Here is a 27,867-nt window from a genome sequence, read left to right as displayed (position 1 = left end):
TGTACACACACACACACACACACACACACACACACGAACAAACCAAAGAACTCTACTTTTTTAAAGTAATTGCTTAACACAGCACACAAATAGACAATTTCCTTCATGTGCAAACACTTCTCACACATCACTAAGAAAAGATAAATTAGGACAAAGGCACTTTTAGCTGGGCATGGTGGTACATGCCTTTAATTCTGGAATTCAGGAGGCAGAGGTGGGCAGATCTTTGTGATTTCAAGCCCAGATTGATTTATATAGTGAGTTCTAGGGCACCCAGTGGCACAGAATCAGATCCTGTCTTAACAACATCAAAAAGGACTGTGTGAAAACTGGATTAAAAAAAGGAGAGGGGGGCAACAGATATCATTAAAGCAATTTACAGAAATAATCAAGAAACCTATTAAGACAATAATTCTCATTTGTATTTGAGTAAATTAACATGTTTAAACTTTAAAATGGACAAAAACTGAGGCATCTGGTAACAGCCAAACAGTTACAGTCAGTATATATCCCATTCTACTGAAAGGCACTACACATCTTTCAGTTTCCAGATCTGGACCCTAGGTTCTCATTGCTAATGAGTCTATTTCCCTAATACAAATGACATTAGCATTCATTTTCAGTAGAGTAATACAAGTTGTGTTTCTTTTCATTTAGCTGCTGTGGTGGCTAATTATGGCTGTCAAATATCGGTGCACGTGTGTGAGGCAGTGGTGTTAACTCAGGTGACCCACCCTAATGTGCGGCAACACTCTACAAGCTGGTGTCCCAGACCACATGAACAGAGGAAACAGGTCATGAGTTCTCATCTGCCTTTGTTGCTGATGGCAAATGTAACGGGACCAGCTGCCTCACACTCCTGCATCCATGCCTTCCCCACCCACGATGGACCATACCCTCAAACTGGTGATGGCTTATGCTGCTTTTGTCAGGAATTTGTCGTTGATTTAGCAATGAGAAAAGTAGCTAATACAGCATATCCTGGAAGAAATCCATTTCAAATATAATCTCAAAGTGTGTAAGGCCCATGTACCTAATGTGTTTTCATTGCAACAAAAACCGTATTGCATAAATAATCAAAGTTCTCTAGGAAAGAAAGCAGCCAACCCTCTGTGGACTAGTGGGCAGAAAGCTTACCCATACTTTCCAAAGAGTGACACAGTTGTTCCTCCCACGGGCACAGCTTTTCCTGGTCCATACACATCCCATATAGTCAAGGCCACTTGGGCGTTCCTGGGTAGGTCAGGGTATTTCACAGGTAGTTTTAGCCATTCATTCCAACTATGGAAACAAAATCAACAGACTAAACACATATCTTTCTTTCAAATTAACCAATAAAAGATAGCTCTGAAAGATGAGAAGATTCTGAAAATTTCAGGTTTGTATGCTAAAGAAAATAATATAGAAATCCCATCAATTTTGCTTGTTCAAATATAAAACATGAACTTTTATATCAAGACACTCAGGCTGAGCAGGGTGGCATGGGCTTATAATCCCAGGACTCAGCCCAAAGCAAACGTAGTATTATTATTTTTTGTTCAAGGCCAGCCAAGAGAGCATTGTGAGTTTGAGTTGAGCCCATGCTACACAATGATAGCGCCCAAAACACAAAGTTATGTCACTAAGATGTATGAAAATAGAATATCTGAAAAATAAAGATAAATAAACAAATTCAGAAATACATTTCAACATATTAAAACTTTTAAGCCAAACTGTCATTTTCTGTTAATAATTTTCCAGAGCACAACTTCACATCAGGAAAACAACCAATCATATAACAAATTACAAAACAATAATCATGTTATAGTTATAAAGTCAGGGATTGCTAGTGCATTCCTGAGATAAGACAGCGCCCGAATAACCCTAACCTCACAAAGCCAACGCTTACTTGCTTTTGTAACGCTTGGACATTACCAACTTGCACATCTGTTTTATCTCAGTAAGCTCTTTTTTATAAATTTTTTTTCACAATATATTTTGATCATTGCCCTTCGACTTACTTCATTGGCATGGGAGACAGTTGGCTATTAGCATCTTATGCTTCCCAAGAATGCCTGCAAATAACTTGCTAATTGGTGTTTGTTAATAATGCAGAATAATAGAGAAATAACCAGCAATTTCTCCCTCCATACTCGTCTCTGTAAATATTCTTCTGCATTTAAAATAGGCTCATTTGACAATTTCTACTCCCTTAAGCAGATGGCTTTTAAAATCTCCACAGAATCCCATGAAAAACTATGAATACCCAGAAGACACACAGAATTCTCTATTTATTCACCATTACCCTCGAAGCAGATTATCTCTAGATCAAATACATATGTATCAGTAAGAAAATAACAGAATTTTCAAAAACAATAAAAAATATTTACGGCCACGGTAAAATGTGAAACTCCATGAAAAGTAGACATGTCCACTAACTCTCATTAGAAGCAAAATATCATCAAATCTTTTTTATATAAAGTTCTTTAAAAACCAAATTGCATGTTTAAGAGAGCCATCTCTACAGATGAGTAAAGGCAACTAAGTAAATTACTGCTCACGTGGCAAAACGGACTGACAAGGAGATACTGAAGAGTGTTATCACTTGTGATGAAGAAAGCAGAGCAGTTGATTGACATGGATCAGTTAACACGAGGTAAAGGTAAAGAGAAAAAGTGGTGCCAATATCCAAATTAATCTGTGGAACTGTTCACCTCTGTCTACTCTTTAAATTCTGAGAGACAGTACCTTGATCAAGAGAACCTTCCCCTCAAATCTTTTGCTATCTAACTCCTGGCCCCAAGATCTCTTTAAATCAAAGTGCAGCCCGACCTGTTTCACACACTGGGTTTCTGCAGCTAGAGTTCTCTAGGGGGAAGGGTTCCTTCAGCTAACACATGTAAAAACCACTCTAAACACTCCAAAGCCTATGAAAGGATCAATCCAAACGCCAGTGAGGCTGTGTGCTCTCAGCATCATCTTGCTGTCTTCCTCTCTACCCAGCACTGCTAGCCCGATCCCTAATAAACCTTCTCTAGATTGCAAAACCTAAATCTGGACATTAGAAGCCATCACACACCCCACGGGACTTATTCTCTAGACCAATGGAGACACACTTTGAAATGGAAATTATCCTATTAATACTTCCCTCTCGCTCTCTTTCTTTCTTTGTCTCTGTTTCAACTGTTTTAGAGAAGGAGATAGAATCTAAATATTTCTAAAAATTTAAGGGGCAGGGGCTGAACCTCAGTGGTACAGTGCCTACCTAGCATGCACAAGGTTGTAAGTTCCATCAGGATAAAAACGAAACAAAACAAAAACCTAAAGAAAAATCCTAAGAACAGTAACAACAACAAATCTCTTCATTTGGATTATAGAAAACTAAGATCCAGACACTGCATTCTCTGTAAAGATCTGCATTAACTGTGACTAAGGTCAGAGAACAACTTTCAGGAGAGAGTTCTCTCCTTCCAAAGTAAAGAGTCCAGGGAAGAGCTCAGGTTGTCAGGCTGATGGACAGTGCCTTTGCTCACTGGGCCACAGCCTCTTCTATTATGAGATCTTAGTGTAGGACATGACAGAATAGGAGGCATTAAGACAGACTTGGGATACATTTTGGGTGAATTCCTTACTAGAACTCACACATGTCACAATCAGACATTTAGATAACAGTATGTTTTAGTACCCCAAAATATATTAGCTAAACCAAGGAAATGCAAAAATTCACATAGCAAGAGGTTCTTTTACAAAATATTTTTTTTCCAGTTTATAGACTACTTCTGGTAGGTACCTACTTATACCGGACAATAGAAGTGTTTATCCATTATTTTTACTTTGGTGAGTTAGGCAACAAATGCACCTTTCAAATAGTGATAGTAGACTTCACAAAACCTGTGAATTTTCCTCTTAATTTCAGTCTGCTTTTTTTGTTTGTTTGTTTTACAAAAGACTACTATCTTGCTAAATACCCCAAATAGTTTCTCAGTCTATTGTCTACAGTTGTCTCAAATCTTAGTGGTCAATATGTTTTGTTTCGTTGTAATTTTACAACCTTACAAACAATAGCAAAAACAATGAATGAAAGAGCTAGTAAATGAGTTGAGACAAAGTTGGTTTTCTTCTAAATTCATTTGGACAGTGTAAGGAATGGAGAATAAAACTTTTCATACCAAAACAAACAAACAAACAAAAGACAGCAGTGGCTGTCACCAAAGACACTGATATTCTGTATCTACGTGTATTTTGAGGAACACTGGCCCACTGTATTAGATGTAATGATGGTACTATGATATATTTTTGTTTTGCTTTTTAAGTCAAGAGTCTGACTGTGTAAACCATGCTGGCCTCAAATTCATGGAGATCTACCTGTCACTGCCTCCTGAATGCTGGGATTAAAGGCATCCATCACCAATGTCCGGCCATATTACATATCTATATTTTTGAATAGTTAAAAGAGCCTTGAACTCATTGGCACATGAGACAGTTTCCTGAATAGAATACCCACACTTCAGGCTCTAAGATCAACAATTAATAAATGGGACCTCATGAAATTTGAAAAGCTTCTGTAAGGCAAAAGACACTGTCCACAGAATATAAAGGCAGCCTAGAGATTGGAGAAAGATCCAAAATATATGAGGAACTCAAGAAATGAAACACCAACAAACCAAATAATCCAAATAAAAAATGGGGTACAGAGCTAAACAAAGAATTCTCAACAGAAGAATATCAAATGGCCAAGAAACACTTAAAGAAATGTTCAATGTCCTTATTCATCAGGGAAATGCAAATGACAACAACTCTGAGATTCCTTTTTACTTGCACCCATCAGAATGGCAAAGATCAAAAACTCAAGTGACAGCACATGCTGGCAAGGATGTGGAGAAAGGGCAACACTCTTCCATTGCTGGTGGGAGTGCAAACTTATTCAACCACTTTGGAAATCAATCTGGCAGTTTCTCAGAAAATTGGGTATAGCTCTACCTCAAGACCCAGCTGTAAAAGTTGCTTTTATTCTACAATCCTTCACAATTATTATCTGGAGGGCTTACTGCCTCCTTCTGCTAACCTAGGTCTAGTCCTGGAAGCTTCTAGCCTCCATACAATCTAACCTAGGCCTCGAATATTTTCAGCCTCTGAGACTTACTGCTTAATAAGCTTACCCTTTCTTGTTCTTTCTGCGCTGTGGACTGGCTGGTTCAACTCAGCTGTTCTAGCTCAAACTCTTCTTCCAGCTCACCTATAAAATATGGCTTCTCTCTTAGTCTGGAACTAACTCAGCAATCTGCTCTAATCTTCTGGCTTCTCCTCATTTTCTGGCTCATTCCATCTTCACCTGAGTTTTCTCTCTGCAACCCATCTCTCTATTACTGTTCTGGTCAAACTGCCTCCTCTCGCTGAAAAACTGCCTCTTAAGTAGCTTCTTTTTCCCTCTCCCTGTGAGAGTTGGACGTACCCTACTTTGTCATATCTTCTCTGATTCTTCACGTTTTCTGCCACGCAATTAGACATTATTTTCAAATACAGGTGCTTCTTTCTACAAACTAACTTTATCTTCATTTGGGATTAAAGGCATGTATCATCACACCTGGATCTAAGCTTTTCTTACCTGATACTTGCCCTATACCAGGCTGGCCTTGAACTCATATCTGTTTGCCTCTATTTCCTGGATTAAAGGCATGTTTGCATTTCAGCTGGATCACACAGACCTTGAAGATCTTTATATGTGATCTCTTGCCAGAACAGCCATGTTCTGAATTAACATTACTCTACAGCCAGCTTTACCACTCCTGGGCATATACCCAAGAGATGCCCCACCACAAAACAAGGATATTTACTCAGCTATGTTCATAGCAGCTCTCTATTCATAATAGGCAGAAACTGGAAACAATCCAAATGTCCCTCAACTGAAGAATGGATAAAGAAACTGGTACATTTATACAATGGAATACTACTTAGATATTAAAAAACAAGGGAATCATGAAAATTGCAGGCAAATAAATGGAAATAGAAAAGATCATTCTGAGTGAGATAACTCAGACTCAGAAAGACACGAATGGTATGTACTTATTTATAAGCACATATTAGCTATATACTACAATTCACAGACCCAAAGAAGCTAAGAAACAAGAAAGACGCCAAGGGAGGATGCTGGAATCGCACCCAGGAGGGGAAGTAGAAGCAGAAGCAGTTAAAGGAACAGGATAGGAGAGGGAACATGCAGGGACATAAGGGTGGGGATCAGATAAATGGTGTGGGAAGAAAACTAGAGGACAGAGGCTTGCAGAGCGAGCAGCAACCATGTATGGGAGCACCTCTTAGACTAGCTGGAGATCTGCAATAGGGTGGGCTCCTGGGAGGATATGAGGGTGACTCTAGCTGAAACCCTTGGTGGTGGGGGTCATGGAGACTAGAGAAGCTACCCTCTAACAAGACAGGACTCCTGATGGAGAGAGGGGAACACAAGCCACCTACAAAAGCTTCCAGCCAGAATTTACTCTGCCTTCAGGATATGCAAGGATTAAGATAGAGCAGAGATCAAGGGCATGTGCAACTGATGCCTGGCCCAACCTGAGACCTACTCCATGGGAGACAGGCAACCCCTGACACTACTGATGATGCTCTTCAGTGTTTGCAGATGGGAGCCTAGCATGGTTGTCCTCTGAGAGGCTCTGCCTAGGAACAGACTGAAACAGAAACCAAGACTCACAGGCATAAATTGGGCGGAGAATAGGAAGCCTTGTAGAAGAGAGGGGGGTAGGAGTAGGAGATAGGATGACCCAGAGGGGACAGGAGGTCCACAAGAAGACCAACAGTCCCAACTAACCTGGGCCCAGAGGAGCTTGCAGAGACTGAAGTACGAAGCAAGGACCAGGCATGGACTAGACCTAGGCCCTCTACAACATATATACCCAATGGGCAGCTTAGCCTCCATGTGGGTCCCCCAGAAAGCGGATGCGGGACTGTCTCGGACATGGTCTCAGTTGCATGCCTTTCGATCACTTTACCCTGGTGTGCTATCTTGCCAGGACACTGTGAAAGAGGAAGTACACAGTCCGGATGAGACTCGAAGAGCTAGGGAGGGTTTGCAGGGTAGGGGGATGAGGGAGTGAGGGAGTGACAGAGGGGAAGGACCAGGAGGAGAGGAGGGAAGGGGCTACAGTTGAGATGTAAAGTGAATAACTAAATAAATTTTTTTTAAATTTACTTTTTCTTTTTTATTAAATATTTTTATATATACATTTATATTATTACACATATAGACAATAAACTACCTACAGCAAGAAGAACCACAAAACAATCAGAAATTATATGTATGTTACATTCATGTTTTGGCTATTTGTATTGATAATGATGAAATATGATAGATATTGATTTACTTTCAGAATTTTAGACTCACTAAAATAGGAAAGGTGCTTTCGTCAAGGCTGCCAAATACAAATAAAAAAAATTTTTGCAGAATGAAATGTATTAGTTATGTATGTGTGCTTTTTGTAGATATACATATTTATATTTATTTTGACACCAAGAAGAAAACTAAAGACATTATACTACTGAAATAGTTGATTTGGATGTAGGTAGATGAACAAAGTCTACATTTCCTCTCTCTGAAAAGCCTCTCTCAGATTGAGTATGAAAGACCAGTATATAAACAGGGCTGTACAATCAACAGCAGTGTGACTGTGCACATGGTCATGTCTTGTCTTCCATGACACTGTGAACATATATCATTCCTTATGGGCACACACTTGGGACTGGAGAGACAACTCAGCTGTAAGAACACTTGCTGCTCTCATAGATGATCTGGGTTCAGTTCCCAGTACCCACCTAATAACTCACATGTTTATAACTCCAGTTCCAGGGAATCCAACACTCTTTTCATAGTACAAATATAATTATACTCACAAAACACTTATACACACATAAAATAAAAAACTAACCTATACCTATGTATCTCCCATCCTAATTGATTGTGGAATAAAACTGACTAAATATTAGAAATGCCCCCATAAAGTCTATCAGACAAAAAGTACCAGGACAGTAGATTAAGGATCCACAACACTATTCTCAGAATCAGAATTTCATGACATGTTATACTGACCCTACATCCCAACAATGTATTGCTAATATGTCATGCAAATCCATAAATAAACTATGAACCTAGAAGTAAGAGTTTCATTTGGAAAACAAAAATCTATAAATCTGATCTGATGTATTTTGAGGCTAACTAAAAGGCCGTCACACCTGGGCAGGGCAAATGGGATAGGCGTGGCTAAGGTTCCCGTGCTTGGGGAGACAGAGAGAATCTTGGGAAGAAGAGAGACCAGAGGAGAAGAGAGGAGAAGAAGGCCACCATGGGTTGGATGGAAGAGAAGTACATGGCCTATATGGATGGACATTTGGCCCAGATGAAGAACATTAGAAAGTATTTGGGATTACAGATGAGAGGTAGCTTGATAGAAATTATTAGAACCAGATGGTATGGGATTGAGGCAGGTATCCCATACCTGCTCCACTATGGGAAGTAGTTTAGGGGCTTACTATCTGCCCTGCCCCAGGTTAACTAAGGCTATTTAAAATATAACAAGTGTCTGTGTCTTGATTGATTGCTAGTGGGTTATACTGCCGTAATAATAATTATAGGCCTGATAATAAACATTATTAGGCCATACTGGTAATTCAATAATAACATAAATCTTACCTGAACATATGATATAAGATCTACTTCTAAAGATCCAAACAACAGATTGGCCATTTCAAACTATCTTAAGTATTTGTGTTGGAGGCCACAGAACAGTAAGAGAGAGTGTGTCCAGACATGGCTGTGTTCTGGTTCATGTTGTCAATGAGTAAAATACTTACTTTGCAAAATGCCAACATACTAAATAAGAACGTGAAGTCACTAGCACATCCAAACAACCATGTGTCCACGTGTAGCATGTGCTTTCAACAGTTTAACTAATGCTTATAGGTATATAGGTGTCACTTCTTATAACATTCGTAAGGCAATGGAAGAACAGCCTAGAATCTTTCATTTGGTAAATAAAACAACAACAACAAATAAAAAACAAAACAACTTACTTCCACCTTGTACTAAATGCCTTGTAGGATGTTCTGACTGGTAAGGCCAGAGGCTTCCCTTCAGCAAAGACTTGACAGGTCACATAGAGATCAGAGCAGGTCTCTTGGTACAGCCCAGAAAATTTTAGCATCGGATCTTCTAGGACTGCCTTGTAGCTCTTTTGTTCTCTCTTTCCTTCTAAACTTCCTCTGAAAGCACAAACACAATGTTTCAGAGGTATAGTTTTACAGAACACATGGATATATAGAAAGCTGAGAAGTTTATGCCTGTTAAAGTAACCAGAAACTAACAATACTTTCCTATTTTTAAAGGAAATGTCACTTTTATATATGGAACTCTGAGAATCTTAATGTTGCTAAGTTCACTCTGTTTATTAAAGATGTCTCCTGTGAAAGCAAATTTTACTTGACAGATGTAATTGTCATCTTGGAGGCTTACTGCCTCCGCCTGCTAACCTAGGCCTAGTCCTGGAAGCTTCTAGCCTCCATACAATCTAATCTAGGCTTAGAATTGTTTCAAGCCTCTGGGACTGACTAATGAATAAGCGCAACCTTTCTAACTCTTTCTGCACTCTGGCTGGCTGGTTCAACTTAGCTATTCTGACTCAAACTCCTCTGCAAGCTGATTGATTCAATCTTTCTTTGATTTATCTGCCTCTCAACTAGACATCACTTTCAAACATGGTTGCTTCCTTCTACAAACTAACCTTAACTACACTGTTTGGGACTAAAGATGTGTACTAAGGGCATGTCTGTATTCCAGCCAGAGGGGTTTAAAGGTGTTTCATTCCAGCCAAATCACACAGACCTAGAAGGTCTTTGTTTGTGATCCTTTGCCAAAGAGGCCATGTTGCTGGATGAACATTCCTCTACAGTGTTTTCCTAGGGATTCTTCATTTTAAACCCTGTCACCTACTCTTGATGCACGTCTTAAGATTAACTTTACTCATCTTAGCACTTGGGAGGCAGATGTAGGTGGATCTCTGAGTTTGAGTCCAGCCTAGTCTACAAAGAGAGTTTCAGGACAGCCAGGAATACACAGAGGAAACCCTGTTTCAAAAAAATAAATAAAATAATTAAATAAAAATAAATAAATAAATAAACTAATTTCAATGTATCTGCCCAGCCTTTAAGTGAGTATAGAGACCAGAAACATAAAAAAAAAAAAAAAAAATTTACCCAATATGGTAATGCAAGAAACTGTTAAGTCACACGTGCTGATGCATGCCTTTAATTCTAGCACTCAGAAGGCAGAGACTGCCAGATCTACATGGTATCTTCTAGGCCAGCCAGAGACACATAGTGAGATCCTATCAAAAAACAAAAAAGAAACACAAAACCTACGTCCTTGCTCTAAGGGAGAAAAACTTACTTTTACCAGTTATGCTTTTCCATACTATATACTCACTATACTCACACTATCCCACCATTTCATAATACAAAAAGAGGCTGTACTGGATTTGTATGGACACTATTAAGGAAGTAGGAACATTTCTTGTAAATCAATATTATATCAGCTACCATACTAGGAATATCATCTATGCTATTCTCATTTTACACACGAAGAAGCAGAAACTCAAGAGATCACACACCTTTTCAAGATGGGAACACTAACAGGTGATCCTATGAACCAGCATGAGGAGTCAAGGCCGCCTGTCTTCCCACCGTAAGAGAACCCAACTCTGTGTCTTAAGACAGATGCCTGAAATCTGTCTAAGGCTCCTAGGAGATAGGAGCAAAAGAGGGACAGAACAAACAGGCAGTTTGTTGGCTCCTGGTAGGAGTGCTAAGTCCTCGACAGCAAGAAGGCTCTCACCAGGCACAGCCCTCAAATTTGTCTCCTATACTCAAGAAATGACACAGGTCAAAGTTCTGACAATAGGGAAACTACACAACAAAACTGCACTTGCCCGGAAGGGTGGGTTTCCCTACTTACGCAAATGTTTGAAGTTTGCATCTCGGGGAAGCTGTCTTTCCCACTCCCGTTCTCATTTCACGACGTGCTCTTGCCCTTTTTTTAAAGCACGCTGCCACAAGGTTTTACTAAAAGGCTCTTTCCTCCCATCTTTTTGATCCTTCTTTAACTGACCCGGTCTCCTACTCCCTCGCCCTCAGTGCCTCTGCCTTTAAAATGTCAGGCTGTGCAAAGGTTTAGATATATACGACCCTTGTGTGTGATGAAATGGGTCTTGTGTGTGATTAAACTGCACCCACGTGCTCAGTAACCCCACCTTCACGATTTCCTATGCCCCATTCAACCCTCCATCTTTTGCTCTAAAGAGAAGATCTTCCTCTTTCTTAGGCGGGGAAACTTGTTTCCTAAGACTTGATTTCGTCCCGCGTCCGATGAGATCGCAGTACTCCCTGCAAAAGCGGTAATGCAAATTGCTCCATACCCCTCTTGGGGGCTTCTGTGCAGCTTACACCAGCGATTCCCTTCTCGGCGCAGCCCCTCTCCGCCCCTCGCCGCCCTCGCTCCCCCTTCTCTCTCACATCTTCAGCTGCACGTTGATGTCCAGGTCACAGCTGTAGATGTAGTGGAACTTCTCCGCTTCCCCCATGGCCGGCTCGGAGAGCTGAAGCCGCAGAGACTACCAGCCACCGGAAAGCCTCCGTGAAGAATCCGCCGCTGCCTCAAAACATGAAAACTTCCTGTTCCGTCCCTCAGCCGGGTAACCTACCAGTCCCAGTCCGTAACGCAATCATATGCGACGGAACCGCCCCGCGGCGGGCCGCAGTACGCATGTGCACCTGGAACCCGCCATCTTGCTTAAGGGCAAAGGAGGAGCCAGGAAGCATGACTTCTATGGTTACATTCCAGTCTTCCTGCTTTGACAAAACTTTTTTTTTTTTTTTTTGAAACCGGGAAAATTCGGCTTAAAGTTAATGTAATGGCATTCACTTAGTGAAAGCCAAATAAAGAAGAGGCACAAAACTATTGTTGCCAATTTATATATTCTAGTGTCCATTAAAATGTTTGATTATTTTTTACACATGAAAATATGTATATTCAAAAAAAAAAAAAAAAAGAAAGAAAAAAGAAAATATGTATATTCTTATTTATTTCAAAAAGAGACATGCTTTTAATTCTTTATCACCTCCCAAGAGATTTGATTACTAATTGGTTGTTTCCAGCAGACTTTTTGCTTTGTTTTGTTTTGGGTTTTGGTGGTTGTTTTTGTTTTGTTGGGGCGGTGTAGTGAGGAGAATAAAAAGGACTAGCCAAAGACTGAAAAAGATCTGGGTTTCATTTTGGCACTGCCAATATTTCTGCTCCAGTGCTTTGTATTGATATATTCTCATCCTGTACAGTTCAAGACAAAACTCTACAACTGTTGCCTAGAAAGTGCCAATAATAACAGAAACTCAAATTGTCAACCTTCTGAGTTCCTGTAATTTATTGTTGTAATATTTAACGTACTCTAACAGTTTGGTCTTTGTTTAGAATTACATTTTAAAATTATTTGAGCAGGGTGTGGCGGTGCACGCCTTTAATCCCAGCACTCGCACTCGGGAGGCAGAGGCAGGTGGATCACCGCGAGTTCAAGACCAGCCTGGATTACAAAGCAAGTCTACACAGAGAAACCCTGTCTCAAAAAAACAAAAATTAAAAACAAAAAAACAACAACAAAAAAACAAAAACAAAAAACAAACAAACAAAAAAACAAGAAACAAAACTCAAACAAACAAAAAACTGGTGTCGGGTTGGGGGTGGGAGATCCCTGAAACCAAGTATAGCTTTTTGCCATATACTTCTGTTTTCTGTCTCCTTGGAGTCTAATAACACTTCTAACGTTAACTATTTATTATTAGAATTATAGCAAAAGTCTGACTTTTCTGGGTGTTTCTCAGATTTACACATGTGTTGTTGTCAGAAAGAGTGCTGTTACAGGCACACCAAATAGAGAAAAGAAGACTACTACCAGGGAGCTGGTTTTCTCCTTTCACTTGTGCCTTCTGGGCATCACAACTCGTGCTGCTGTCAGACTTGGCACCTACTCAACCATCCTGATGGCAGAGTGTATTTATGTTTAAGTACCACGTTTCAAAACAATAACACCCAGATCATCGCAGGTTCAAGTTATTTAGAATTTTGAGTGGTCAGATGAAAAAAAAAAAAAAAACCTAAACAAAAGCAAAGAATCTTTGAGTGGAACAGGGCTATTTAGTTAGACTAGAAAGGAGGAAATGGTAAAGGCATGATATTCTTCCCAAAGTAAATTCTAAAAGATATTCTTTGATGCAGTAAAGTCCACATGTATATAAGTAATTATCACGATGGTTATCTTGTATAATTGAAGATTTAAACAAAAAGAACACATTTGTCAACATATAACTACCACCAAATAGCTATGGCTTAACAGAAAACACATTTTCAGCAATAAAATAGGAAATTTGTAAACATCAGAGCTGTGCAACAGTAAAACAAATTACTGGAAGCACTCTATTTTTTTGGTATACTTTTGGCAGAGATTATGAAGCTAGTTTTAAATCAGGTTTTTTAAACATTAGTGATTTTTTTTTTTTTTTTTTTGAGGATCAGCGTATGTGTCTGTGTGTTTGTCATGTGTGTATGCAGGTGCCTATGGAAGCCAGAAGAGGATGCTATATCCTCTGAAGATGGAGTTCCAGGATGTTGTGAGCTGCCCCCATGTGGATCTGGCAGCTGAATTTCAGGTCCTCTGGAAGAGCAACAAACCCTTTTTAACCAATGGGCTATGAAATCCTGACATGTGAAAATAATTATATCATTGGATCTAGAGCTAAAATTGCATTTGGAGTAATGCAATTTAACATATATACATATATATGAATTAAACATAAAAACTTCAAACTGGAAATTTAGTAAATTACAATTTTTTTTAACTCTATGGCTTGCAGTATGTACAGCATCCAATACTGACTGTTCTTACCGAACTGGCTCTTTGAAATTTAGCAAGTCTACACAAGACAACTTCTACTTTCTAGCCTCTTTTTACTATCTAGATTAGTAGAACGTACTGGTAGTTTAATTACCATGGTATTATTTGGCTTTAACTTGGCATGAAAGTATCTTTTTCATTCTATTTTAACTCTGTCCCTTCCTACTAGTTTACAACAATTAAAATAATAATAACAGAATTCCTCATAATCATGAACACAGCACAATACTAAATGTATTGATAAGTCAAGAAAAGCAAAGGCACTGTTAAGAGTTGTCTTAGTAATCCATGTATGCATAGCAAGAGTCCCATAAACTCAAGCTAATAGTGTGTCTTCTAGACTACGCATAAGTCAGATTGATTATTGGTGGATTTTTGACATCTAATTGGCAAGAAACTTCCATAGGGAATAAGAGCCTCAGGCATCTTCACTATGAAAAGAATGATTTTTTCCTTTCCATTCATGAATATAACACACACTAATAATTATGCAACACAATTCGTACTGAAAGCAACCACAATTGCCTGCCTGTAGACAAATAGCTTACATCTGTGAATGCTTTCTTTGTGTAATAGCCCATCCCATTGACTATGTGATCTGCCACTTAATTTTCTTTTGAAGGTGCAGTTTTTATTTTGTTTCTGTTTTCCATTTCATTTCAATTTCATGTTTAATTATTCTAATAGCAGTTTTTAATAATGGTTTAGAAATTTGTTCATTGTGATTTCTTCCTCCAATTGCTCATGACTCATAGTGATAACCAGTTTAGCTTTTTCCCATTTCTAAGATCCAATTTATTCTATCTTATAATTTAAAAAACGCAATTAGAGCTTTAAAGGCAACTATCTATTATTGGGCTTCCATCATGAACAAATTATGATACTGTAAGATTAAGAGTGCCTTGCAAATCCTTTTTCTCTAATTAAAATTTTTCTTACAAGCTTTATAATACCCTTAAGTATTTTAAAATTCAATAACCTGATAGAACATACAATGGTACTAAGAAGAGCTAAAAGTGTTACCCTAATTCAAGATGTTGACAAGTTTTCAAGTGACAATGTGGGAAAGTGTGGGCTTAATAAATATCCACCACTCATTTAGATGAAGGAGCCCCCAAGGCCGAGGGGATTACATTCAAGAATACAATTTATATTAGCTATGAAATGGAAAGGATAAAAAATGAGTTATTCTGAAAATATTGAATCATACTAAAATGCAATTTTCTTTGTGATCATTTGATATCGTAAGGAAGAAACTGCCTTCTCCAAGGCACAAGTAAGGAAAGAAAACTTGGATTTGCATAATATCCTTGTCAAGCAATTCATCTTTAAAGCAGGAATGGGGTGAGACTTATTTCCCTAGAAAATATAATCTGAAAACCTTGGTTATGGAACTGGGAAGATGGCTCACCCAGTGAAGGATTTGCCTTGCATCTTCCCATGTAAGATGAGGACTTGAGTTTGAAGCCTACAGCCTATGTACAATGTTGGACATAGTGGTGTGTTCTTGTAATTCCCATGCTGAGGAGATGGAGGCAAAAGGATTCCCGAAGCTTGCTGGGTAACCAGTCTAGACTTATTGGTGTGTGTAGTATGGTCATATGTGTCTTAAAAACTAAAATCGTGGTGTTCCTGAGGAATATGCCTAAAGTTGGTGTCTGGTCTCCAAATGCAGGCACTTTCACTTGCACACATGTATAGAGGGAGGGGAATCGAACTCTTGGTTCCTCCTTTCTCTATTATAAAGGGGTGATCTCTAGTACTCAGTAATAGGTTTTCTCCCCTGATGAAATGAGCAATTCCAGTCAGATTAAAGCATAAAAGGAGGTTTATTGGATGCATCTCTTGGGTCAGTTCACTGGTCCCAAGGAACTAGGACTGGGAAGTCACCATGGGGAGGGAAGAAAAAGAGAGAAAGATCTTCCACACACAGGGTGAGAGAAAATGCAGAGAGGGAGAGAAGAACTCAAAACATATGGATTATATAGGGAAACCCAGACACTGGACTGGAAAGTTTAGGGGAGAGAGTGGGGTATACCAGCCATGCCCTGTAATACATTTGGACTGAGGGATGCTGGGAGAACCTGGAAGTCACGTCCTCTTTGGTATGTTAAATATGCACCTCAGCCACTTGTCCCAGGTTTGAAACCCAACACTCAGACCTCAGGACATAGGACTGAAAAAGTCCTATTTCCAAGCATGGGAAAGATCTTGTTATTTTCATTTTTGTGACAAAGTTTTAATTTTTGTTGAATGCAGCTTTTACTCTACTAGACTTATTTATTGTGTGTATGTGTTCCTGGAAGATTATGATGGAGCAGATAATGTCTTAGTTCCAGCAAAGCTGTGTTTTTTCTTAATACTGTACCTCTATACATTTCTGGTATTTTTGCTAAGGCTCATGGCCTATGAGAATACAGCACACACTGTTGTGTTTAGTATTTGATAATGTTAACAGAAGACTGTCATTAGCTTAGATATTTACTTTGCTAAATTCTTTGCCAAAATTCCAGTATAATAATTACCGCCCCCCCCGCCCAAAAAACAAACCAACTTTATTGAGCCAGAGGTGGTGGTACACACTTTTAATCCCAGGACTCAGGCAGGCAGAGGCAGGTGGATCTCTGTGAGTTCGAGGCCAGCATGGTCTACAAAGTAAGTCCAGGACAGCCAAAGCTACGCAAAAAAAAAGCAAAAAAATTTCAAATAAATAAATATAAATGAATGAATGAATGAATGAATGAATGAATGAAAGGAAGTAAAAAAAACTTCATTGTAAACAGTATGATGTGTTTTACCAGGAGCAATCTCACTGAATTTGTGTTTTCTACATCTAACAATGAAAATATTTCTATGAGCTTAATTTACTTTCACTTTTTCGAGTGCATTGTGATCTCAATAATAATAATATAAGCACACATAAAATATGTAGTATATTACAAATTATATAAACATTTCTCTCTATATGTATACATATATAGAGATTATGTATATATTATAACCTTTAAAGGATGTATATATACATATATAGAAAGATTATATGTAAATATTATATCCCTTTAAAGTATGTGTATCATTATATATGTATGTATATATGAATATATATGTATTCAGGAATAAGTTTTTCTAATAGTAAGCTACACCATGAAGATCTCTGTAACTGTAGTCCATAATGTTTTCAGAATGACAGAGCTTATTTAGCACCACATTTCTAAGAACACATCCACATTACTGATGTGCTGTTGTTGTTGTTGAATTGCCTTCCCTGTGAGAACTCAGACAAGGCAAAGGCTGTATTTTAGAGTTTATTTTTTTCTCCAGCAGCATGTCTGGCTTGTGGCAGATGCCCAATAAATATCTGCTGAAATTGTTAATAGATGTCAGGTGCAATAATAAATATGCATGCTGTTCTGGAGTGGAAAATACAAACATAAATTAATTTTGGCTTCCGTCCATTTACCTAAGATGACAACACAGATATATATAGTTTCAATTGATAACTTGAGGCTTGGGACAGTTGTCTGAAGATCAAGGGGGACTATAAGAATGAGTTAATTACTGAAGACAATAAGAAAACGGGAGAGACTTTAGGAAGAGGCTAGAGCATTTAGAAGATATATGAAGGAACCTAGAAACAGAATATCCACATTGAGAAGAAGCAGAAATCGAAGGACCTGGAGGGGATAAGAATGCTGCAAGAAGACCAGCAGATTCAACTAAACTATACCCATGGGGGCTTAGAGAGATGGCAGCAACCAAAGAGCATGCATGGACTGGACCTAGGCACTCTACGCATATGTAACCAATGGGCAGTTTGATCTTCATGTGTGTCCCCCAGTGAGTTGAGCAGGTGCTGTCTAGGACATGGACTTTGTTGCTTGTTTTCAATCACTTCATTTTAACATGCCTACCTTGCCTGGCCTCAGTGGAAAAGGATGTGCTGGGGTGGGGTGGGAGGACTCCCTTTTTCTGAAGACAAGGGGAGGTGGGATAAAGGAAGAAGATGGGAGGGAGGGACCAGGAGGAGAGAATGGAGGGGGCTACAATCAGGATGTAAAGTGAATATATAAATTTAAAATAAATTTAGGGGAAAAAAAGAGAGAAGAAGCAGAAAAATGTATCCAAAGGGGAACAGAAATAAGAATCTAGAAGATGCAATGTTCTGAAGAAAAAAAAAATTAATCTTAATTTTATTCCAGGGTATTGGATTTGCCATGGGAAGGACAAACTAGGTGTGAAATGTGTCAAATACAAACTGGGTAGAAAGAATGGAATTATCTCTTAGCAAAATTTGTTAGGAGGTTTTGAAGGCACTTAAGAAATATGAGAAGGCACTTTTTAGTTTACAGATGTCTTCAAAAACCTCAAACAGTATTGAGGAAAGGGTAGAGAAAGGCAGAATCAAGAAACCGCCAAGGCAAGTCACAGCCTCCGGTCTGTATATATGGTTCTCAGTGCCTGGAGCATCTCAGAGAGGCATTGTGTGAATGAAATCTTGAAACTATATTGAAGTTGCAACTCGCTAACTCCACAATTACCAGTATAACCATGGACAACTTACTATACTTGATACAGGATTAAATTTCTGAAGCTTCAAATGACAAGAAATGAGGGATCCAAATTAGTATGCTGTAGGCAGTTTGAGCTTTGTTCATGCAAAATGAAGGCTCTTGTTCTTACAGAATAAATCCACACCTATGAGATCACGATCCTCATTTCTGTAAGACCTCACATATTTAGTGGATCACGCCTAGAGTAGAGCTTCATTTCCTTCTGAGAAAAACACTGTTGATTGCTGTTATTTGAGAATGTTACTACTGCCAATTTGTCTATGTGATTAAATGTATTTATAATTCCACAACCAAATGCAGAGTGGAAAAACATTAAGGCTGGATTGTACATTAAAAAAAAAAACTTTTTATTAATTCTTTGTGAATTTCATATCACGTACCCCAATTCCCCCACCTCCTATATTCATATCCACCCTCAGCCCTTGCAGTCTCCCCAAAAGAAAACAAAAAATAAAAATAAAGCAAACAAACAAGTGAAAAAGCATCTCTCCATGGACGTTGCAGTGTGTCACACAGAATACTCTTTATAAACAGCTTCCAAATGTTCATCGCAAGGAGCCATCAGTCTGGTTTGAGGCCTCTGGCTTCTGTTACACCATCAACAGTGGATCCTTATAGAGATAGGAAGAGAGATGTCCAAGCACCCACCTGGCCACGGGCGGCGGGGGCGGGGGGGCACCACTATGATGCGCAAATATGTGGTGGAGAGATGAAAAGAAGAAGTACATGATGGAAAGATGGGAGAAAAATCAAAGCCAGGGGGTTTGGTTCCCTATGGAGAGAAGTGAAACCAGAGACATGGTGTCAGTAGGAACAGGCTGATTTGGGAAGATACATTCTTTTTCTTTTATTTTCTTTTTTTTGTTTTTGTTTGTTTGTTTATTTGTTTTGTTTTGTTTTTTGAGACAGGGTTTCGCTGTGTAACCTTGGCTGTCCTAGACTCACTTTGTAGAGCAGGCTGACCTTGAACTCACAGAGATCCACCTGTCTTTCCTCCACCCCCACCTGTGCTGGGATTAAAGGCATGTGTCGCGACTCCTGGCTAAACTGTGGGTCTTCCATGCTCAGCTTTCAGTCAGTAAACAAATGCCCTTTTTGTGTTTCATTTGATACTTTTCATTTGCAATTTTGTACTTTGTGTTGATGTATTCAAAGTTTAATGGATTTCCTATGTGGTTCGTAAAAACTCAAAGCTGTGGTGCAATTTATGCAGATAGTTCTGAGTTGGATAAGTTTCTTTTTAGACAGTAGTTACAGCACAGATGACCATAAGTTCAATGTTAACTAAGCAATAGCATACATGAATGAAGAGGTTCTTATGCAGAAACACAGACAAGGTCCGTGTGGTGCTTTGAATAATAGCTTCCACAAGCTCATATATTTGAATGCTTGGGCATAGAGAATGGTACTGTTGGAGAAGAGTGTGGCCTTCTTTGCAGTAGGTGTGGTCTTGTTGGAGGAAGTGTGTCACCAGGTATGGGGTTGGAAGTTCCCAAAGACCATACCCAGCCCAGGGGCTTTCTCTCTCTCTGTCTGCCGCCTGAAGATGAGTGTGTAGGTCTCAGCTAGCTCTCTAGCATCATGCTTGCCTGTATGCTGCTGTGCGCCATGCCGTGATGATGAAGGACCAAGCCTCCCAAGCTGTAGGCAAGCCCCCAGTTGCCCCTAGTGACCAAGACAATAAAAATATTCATAATTTAATGACAATATTGTGACAAATGTTTCCAAAAACCATACCCCTGATTTCATGTTGCAACAACAGTTCATATTTTGCAAATTTTCTGCTCACTATGTCTTTATAGAGCTACCACAAAGAGAGATCAGACATATCACTACTGAGTAAAGATAAAGGTGTGATCTGAATATGCAAGGAAGGACATTATTCAAAACTGTCATCCACAAGCATAGTGAAAAAAAAAAAAAAGCAGTAACAATTTCAAAAGTAAGTAAAACCTGGCTATGTGTCCTGCAGGTTTCCAGGAGAATCAAAGCAGAAGGACACTTTGGCTTTGTTTTATGACAAAAGAGAGGAGAGAAACTTGCACAGCAGTACCCTGGTTTGACTCGCTGTCTCTAAGAGCATGGAAGTCTAGGTATTTTAATTCTCATTGGAATCTTTGTTCTCTAACCATGTCTCATCTCCAGCCCAGACAAGCTTTCCTTTCTTCATGGTAGGAGCTTCAACTCTCAGAAGTCTTAAAGTGACACATAATTAAAATTGAAGACTCTGGAGTGAAAATTTTTATTCTCTTTCTTTCTCTCTCTTTCATTCTAGACTTTAATCCATCTGTGCTTTCCTTGATCTAACTCATTTCCCTTCCATTTGCCTTTCTCTCCCCTACCTCCCACTTCTTTAAGGAGGAGCCTGGAATGCTGAGATAAGAAAGGATGGTCCTGCCTCGCATTGGAGTGGCTTCCCATCACTGTGCTGTTTGGCAGAATCTCTATCTCCTTCTTCAAGTTGGTACTAGCTTCTCCACTGCCACAGTGGAAACATGGCCTCAGGCCTATAGTTTCAGGGATTAGGAAAATATTTTCATTCCTTTTAAGTAAAAAAAAAAAAAAAAAAAAGTAACCATAACTGTCTTAGTTAGGGTTTCATTGCTGTGAAGAGACACTGTGGCCATGGCCACTCTTGTAAAGAGTCTCAGAGGTTTAGTCCATTATCATCATGGCAAAGACGCATGGCAGAGTGCAGGCAGACATGGTGCTGGAGATGCCAAGAATCCTGCATTTTGAATCATCACAGGCAGCAGAAGAAGACTGTGTTCCTGGATGTAGATTGAACATAGGAGACATCAAAGCCCACGCCTACAGTGACCCACTTCCTCCAAGACCACACCTCCTAGTAGTGCCACTCTGTGGGCCAAGCATTCAAAAGATGGGTCTAGAGGGGCCATTGCTATTCAAACCACCACAGTAACCAACTGGAGTGGCATTTATTTTATGCTGACTCACTCATTCTTTACACTCCTCAATGTTTTCATATAAAGGAAGTGGCTGATACGCTTCATGTCACCTAGCCATATATGGCTTTGTTTCCAATTTCTACATCTTTCAAAGCTTTGTGACCTTCATTAACATACTCAACTAAGGACAAGGAACCTGCCCTTATTCATTGACAACCCATTTTCTTTGGGACTCATTCTCTTAGGCCTCTGCTTTCTTTGTCATCTATCTGGAGTTGGCCCACCACACACACACACACACACACACACACACACACACACACACAATTAAACAATAAGAAAAGGGTCAGGGGTATGATTGGCACACAATTCTTTCTGTTTAGCCATGTCCTTGCAGGCACTGAGGAAAGATAGAATCTACAGTGAGGGGTTATTATCAGCCTGAATGAGAAGAGCTATAGCAGAAACAGTATAATCAATTGAGGCCAAAACCAAAAGAATAATTTTGGAGTTTTCTTTTTTCTTTTTTTATCTGATTTTTGAAACTATTTATTTTTTTATCTTTATTAATTTATTCAGATTATATCTCAATTGTTATCCCCTCACTTTTTAAAAAATATGTTTTATTAATTTATTCATATTACATCTCATCATTCATATCTTCCCTCTCTGTTACTCTGTAACCAGTTAGAGCTACTGACGGGGTGGAGGGAACTGGTCACTTCTCTTAGAGCCCAGGTGCTGTTCAAGAGTGCTTTCCAGGCTCAGGAAATGTGCTTCCAAAAGACAGAGAGCCCTTGTTTCCCTTACACTAGCCCTTAGTCTTGATCCCCAGTACAGGAAGAAAAACATGTCCTTGAGATTTAGCCCTGGCTTCCCAATCCACAGCCTGAGAATCTCAAACTCTTAAAGGGGCTACTGATGCCATGAACTTCAGGTGACACAGGTAGGTAGTATTCATTAGGCAGGCACAGGAGAAAGCCATCCATCAAGGTGCAAAAGTTTTTAGGTGGGCGGGGGGACAGGAAGCAATGCTGGGCCAGATGAGCTGTGTCCTAGGATTGCTCCAAGGGAAGAAAGATTGCCTAAAGTCAGAGAATGACCTTGTCCTAGTAACTTCTCTCTCTCTCTTTTCTCTCTCTCTGTCTCTCTTTCTCTGTTTCTCTCTGTGTCTGTCTCTCTGTCATTCTGTCTCTGTCTCTCTCTTACACACACACACACACACACACACACACACACACACACCCCTCTAACATCAAAGCCTGCGTACATACATTGTTTATACCAAATATGATTTGATATGCCAGTCTAATTATTTTTCATAAATTATTTTGGGGAATTTTATACATATGTACACTGTATGCTACTTACAGTATTTCTACCTCTCCTTCTTCTCCAACTCCTCCCCCTGAGACTCCTTCTTGGATTCATGACCCCTTTCTCTATAATTATTACTACAATGGTCTCTCTCTCTCTCTCTCTCTCTCTCTCTCTCTCTCTCCCACCCCCCCTCTTTTGAAGTGAAGTTTCACCTGAGAATCAGTTAAGCTTCTCAATACGGAACACTATTTCTGTGCAAATAGATTGATGGAGTGTTGGGAGAAGAGGAGCAGAAAGACAAAATGATTTGACGAAGTCACTCTGAGATTCAAATCACGTAGATGGCCCTGCTAGCCTCCTTTTGCATAAAATTTGGTATCTCAGAGATTTGTTCTGTAGGTGTGAAATCTCTACTGCTCCACAAACCTTTCTTCAAACCCGGGCTCAGTCTCTTAACCTATTGAACTTGCAAACTCAACCTTCTCATAGCTATTCTACCCTTCCCACATAGGAAGAAAGGAAATTAAAATTACTGAGGTTTGAGGTTTTTATTTTTTCACTGAATTTATTGTATTTCTTCTGAAAAAAAAAAAAAAGACTTTAAACTAGTTTTCTCTAATGGGATCCCCTGAGGGTACTTAGTTTACTATTCATTCCAGTATTTAAAAGATTAACAATTAATAAACACAGGGCTTTGTCAATTCTCACTGTCATCTACCAAGAAGACATTACTCAAAAGATAAGCAATCTGCCATCAATCACTCTTCTTTTGAGTGTCAACGTCTGCCACTATTCTTAGATATTTAGTGAATACTAGAAAGCAAACCTCATATCCTATGCTGAAGGACATGTGCTGAAAAAGCAGATGCATGTGTAACAATAGCAAATAATAAAATAAAAAAGTGCCAACAGACACAGCAGTGCGCCTTATGAATTCTAAGTGTTCCACGCAGATGCTGAATAAGTAAAGCTTATGACTTATGTATAATACTCACCTGAAATATACATTTGCTTTTCATGGGTGTAATCATCTCATCCATAGGACATGCAAATCCTTGGTTAAAAGGAAATGGGAAAGGGAGAGGTCTCTTTCTTATTGAGCTGAGATTGTTTCTGATGCTGAAAAAAGGAGAATAATAAACAGTGAGGGGGAAATCACATAAAATACTTTATTTTTTTCCTTTGTGCAAGATTTTATTAAATGTCTTCACAGAGAAACATCCATCCTCCAGATGTAGCTGCTGAGACTTTATTTTTAATTTTTCAGTTGTTTTATAGAGTATAGGTTTTCATATGGGATTTTCATATATGTTTAGTTTTTTTTATTCATTCCATCTCTCCCTGCAATACTCTTTAGACAGTAGCATTCCACACTTTTACTTTGATCTACTGTCTTCTCTAACCCCTCCTTTTAAGCCTCCTCCTGACCCCAGTCTCTTGAGACTCTTTCTTGTTTCTTGGCCTTTACCTATATTAACTCCCACATGGCCACACATATCTAACACTTAGAGCCTAAGATTTACATATGAAAAAAAAAAGATATGGAATTTATCTTTCTGAACCTGAGTTACCTCACATGTTTCCAGCTCCACAGAAGAATGCTCAAGTCATGAGTTGACTCTTCAAGCAAGGTGGAAAAGATTAATTTTTAGAAGGTGTTTGCTCCACAGTAAAATCATTTATTCAGTACAGTGAAAAGAATTTTCAGTAGTTCTGAAGTTGACTGTGAAACTGAGTATGAGATGCATTCAAAACATATTCAGATCACGTGACACACCTTCACACCAAGTGCTATCAAAGATCAGAACAGCGTGTAGCTTAATGTCACCCTCAGACATTTTCTTTCCATTTATTTATGTAGCTGTAGATTACTTTTAGCTTAAGTTATAAATAATTAAATATATTAAGATGTTTTTATTTTTTTATCACAGGGCTGTTGAGTAGGGAGCTGCCCAACAGAAATCGCAAGATGAAAACTACAGATATATAAAGAGAAGTAATTGATGTGAGAGTGCACACCTACAATCTTAGCGCCCCCGAGACCGAGGCAGGGTCATCTCTTTGAGTTTGAAGTCATCCTTGGCTACATAGTTTGTTCAAGGCCATACTGGGAGACACACTCATACTCTCTTAAATCCATTATCCTCAGGGAAAAGAGGAGAAAGGAGAATAGAGCTCTCCCTGCAATTGCCTCAGGCGGAAAAGAAAGAATGTCCCTGAATCTTCTATTTTTTCCAGAGCTCTTTGATGGCACTTGAAGTGTACCTTAGAAACTACTAATTAGAGAAACTGATTTTAATCAAATTGTTGAATAGTAAGAACACTCTAGACTAAAGTTCCTTTGCCAAGTGCTTTTATATTAGACTTCTATAGTGAAGAATAGGCAATTACAGGTGGGGGGATTTTTAAGTTGGGACTACGGGGTTTTTTGTTGTTGTTGTTGTTGTTGTTGTTGTTGTTTTGGTAAACCTTCAAAACAATATTCACATGTCAATATTGGGGAAGACAAAATGTTCATAGTCTAAAGGAATTCATGAACAACATTTTTCTATATCACATTAGCAAGATTGGCTCTTGGAGGTAAGCTTATCACAGTGTCTAGTTTTCTTAACCATCCCTCATTTCCAAAAATAAGGGACTTACAAAATCCATCGTCATTGACGAGGAAAAAAAAACCCTCTTTCCTGTTAGGAGTGGGTCTAGTGTGTAAGCTGACTCACATACACAAGTTGTCCTTTGTTAGCATGCCACCCATTAAAGGCTTCACAGTGCTGTGCAAGATGACTTTCAGAATATTCTAAGAACTATGTCCTAGTTTGGGTTTTATTGCTGCGAAGAGACACCATGACCACAGGAGCTCTTATAAAGACAAGCATTTAATTGAGGCTGGCTTACAGTTTCAGAAGTTTAGTGTCCATTATCATCACGAAAGACAGCATCACAGTGTGCAGCAGCCATGGTGATAGAGGAGTGCAGAGCTCTACATCCTGAACCACAGGCAACAAAAGGACACTGTGTCACATTGGCCAGACTTGATCTTGTAAGACCTCAAAGCCCATCTCCACAGTAACACTTCCTCCAACAAGGCCACACCTACTCCAATAAGGCCACACCTCCTAATAGTGCTACTCCCTATGGCCAAGCATTCAAGTATATGACGCTATGGGGGCCATTACTATTCAAACTACCACACACAATAACTTCTATTTACACATATAAATAAACATATGTTAATTATTTTCTTCTCATTAGTCAGTTAGAGTACTGGAATCCAACAGATGTCACAGATATGTGCAAATTAAGAATACAAATCCAAGCCAGGCGTGGTGGCGCACGCCTTTAATCCCAGCACTCGGGAGGCAGAGGCAGGCAGATCGCTGTGAGTTCGAGGCCAGCCTGGTCTACAAAGTGAGTCCAGGATGGCCAAGGCTACACAAAGAAACCCTGTCTCGAAAAAACCAAAAAAAAAAAAAAAACCAAACCAAAACAAACAAACAAACAAAAAGGAATACAAATCCTAGCATGATTTTGGGAAGTCAATTGAATTTGTACAGGAATTATTTTGCATTATAAAATGTAGTCACAAAACATTAAGATAGGTCAAAGACAACAGAAGACTAATACCGTATAATCTTGAAGAGTGTCACTAGATGAAGTATAGTTCTCTATTAAAGCACATTTCCCCCTCCCCCACTGCATTTAGAGTAAAGGTCACACTTTTCAGAGTTCTTATGCCGGCCCTGGCTCCAAATCTCTCAACCATTGTTTGCTGACTTTCATTCTTTGTGTGGCTTGATTTGTGTCTCCCCCCGCCCCCATTTTGATTTTAAAGTCTTCGCTCTCAGTTATCCCATGATGTAACCTTATTTGAACAAAAGACATTAGCAGGCTTGCATTGTTAAGAAATCACACAGAAATCCCCTATTCCAATATGATTGGTTTCCTTAGAAAAGGAGGAAATGCAGATTCCGGCAACTACAGAGAGAAATGTCATATACAAGTGATATTACATAAGGCAAGAGACACACAGGTTATAGGCAAGCCATCAGAAACCAAATAGAGTATCATAATTCCCTGAAGGAGTCAATCTTGTTGGCCTTGATCTTGAACTTTTAGGCACACTGTGAGTGGTATTTTGTGTGCCCATTTCAGATGACTATTTAATTGTCCTTCCCCAAGTCATGATTCCATCATACATCTTCTCTCTATGAGCTCAAGTTGCTTTCTGTACGCAGACCAGTTGCATTTTTCAGTCACCTAGGCAATGTCTACCTACCCTTCATAGCTATGCTCCATCCATTCCTTTCCCCATCTCATCTGCCTGGCAATACTGTAAGGATGGGCTTCTGTAGTCCATGTTTTGCTTCCTACACTTAGCATAGCTAGCTACAGATGGCTCTGGTCATTTGTTCAAGTAATGTGCTACACAACACTATAAATAGTAAGTTTTCCACCACAGAAGCATTACTACAGCGGGTCATACAGAGTTAAGATTCCACAAGTCTTTGGTCACACTGTCTTCATTAACCAATGTATAATTTCACTTTCAGCATGTTTGTATTTAAAGGCAACTTGTTTGATATATGTTTTCAATTAAGTAAGCAGAATTCTTGGCCATTAGCACTGTAATTCATTCCTGAAGGAAGGGCCTCTAACATAAATGTTTCCTAAGTAAAGCATATGTCACATATTTTATACTTATAAACACTTAATGGTACAGCACTGAAGTGTTGGACTCCAAAGCCATTTCAAAGAATGAAAACCCAACTAAAGTAGGCAATGAAAAAGCAAAGACTGAAGAAAATTTGTTTGCTTAGTATATAATATCTGAAGCAAGAGGGCAGAGACTTATCTTGTTTGACAATCTTGGTATTGTCCTAATTTGCTTTTCTGCTCTTGTGATAACCACTACCAGAAACAACATGAGGAATGAAGTGTTTATATTATCACTCAGGTTACAGACCATCACCAAGAGAAGCCTGGCAAGAACTCAAAGCACAGGCATAAGCAAAACCATGGAAGAACACTATATTGGTTTGTTTCCACAGTATAGACCAATGTATAAAGCCACGTGGTCTGGTTTTTGTT

At 39.1% G+C, this 27,867-nt stretch overlaps 1 protein-coding gene across 1 annotated transcript in view; it reads right to left on the bottom strand.

The window, feature by feature from the left end:
• The window catches only part of Pik3c3 (phosphatidylinositol 3-kinase catalytic subunit type 3), an 82,613-nt gene extending 70,886 nt beyond the window's left edge, over positions 1 to 11,727 (bottom strand). Inside the window, exons 1-3 of the mRNA XM_051163978.1 lie at positions 11,551 to 11,727; positions 9,058 to 9,246; positions 1,138 to 1,281 (exon numbers count right to left, since the gene is read on the bottom strand). Of these exons, the coding sequence (XP_051019935.1) occupies positions 1,138 to 1,281; positions 9,058 to 9,246; positions 11,551 to 11,618 (401 nt within the window). The 5' untranslated portion in view covers positions 11,619 to 11,727. The remainder of the gene's footprint in view (positions 1 to 1,137; positions 1,282 to 9,057; positions 9,247 to 11,550) is intronic.
• Between the last annotated feature and the right edge of the window lie 16,140 nt (positions 11,728 to 27,867).

This window comes from Acomys russatus, chromosome 20 (assembly GCF_903995435.1).
Source record: "Acomys russatus chromosome 20, mAcoRus1.1, whole genome shotgun sequence".
Classification (NCBI taxonomy): domain Eukaryota; kingdom Metazoa; phylum Chordata; class Mammalia; order Rodentia; family Muridae; genus Acomys; species Acomys russatus.
This window is presented reverse-complemented; position numbering and strand designations above follow the sequence as displayed.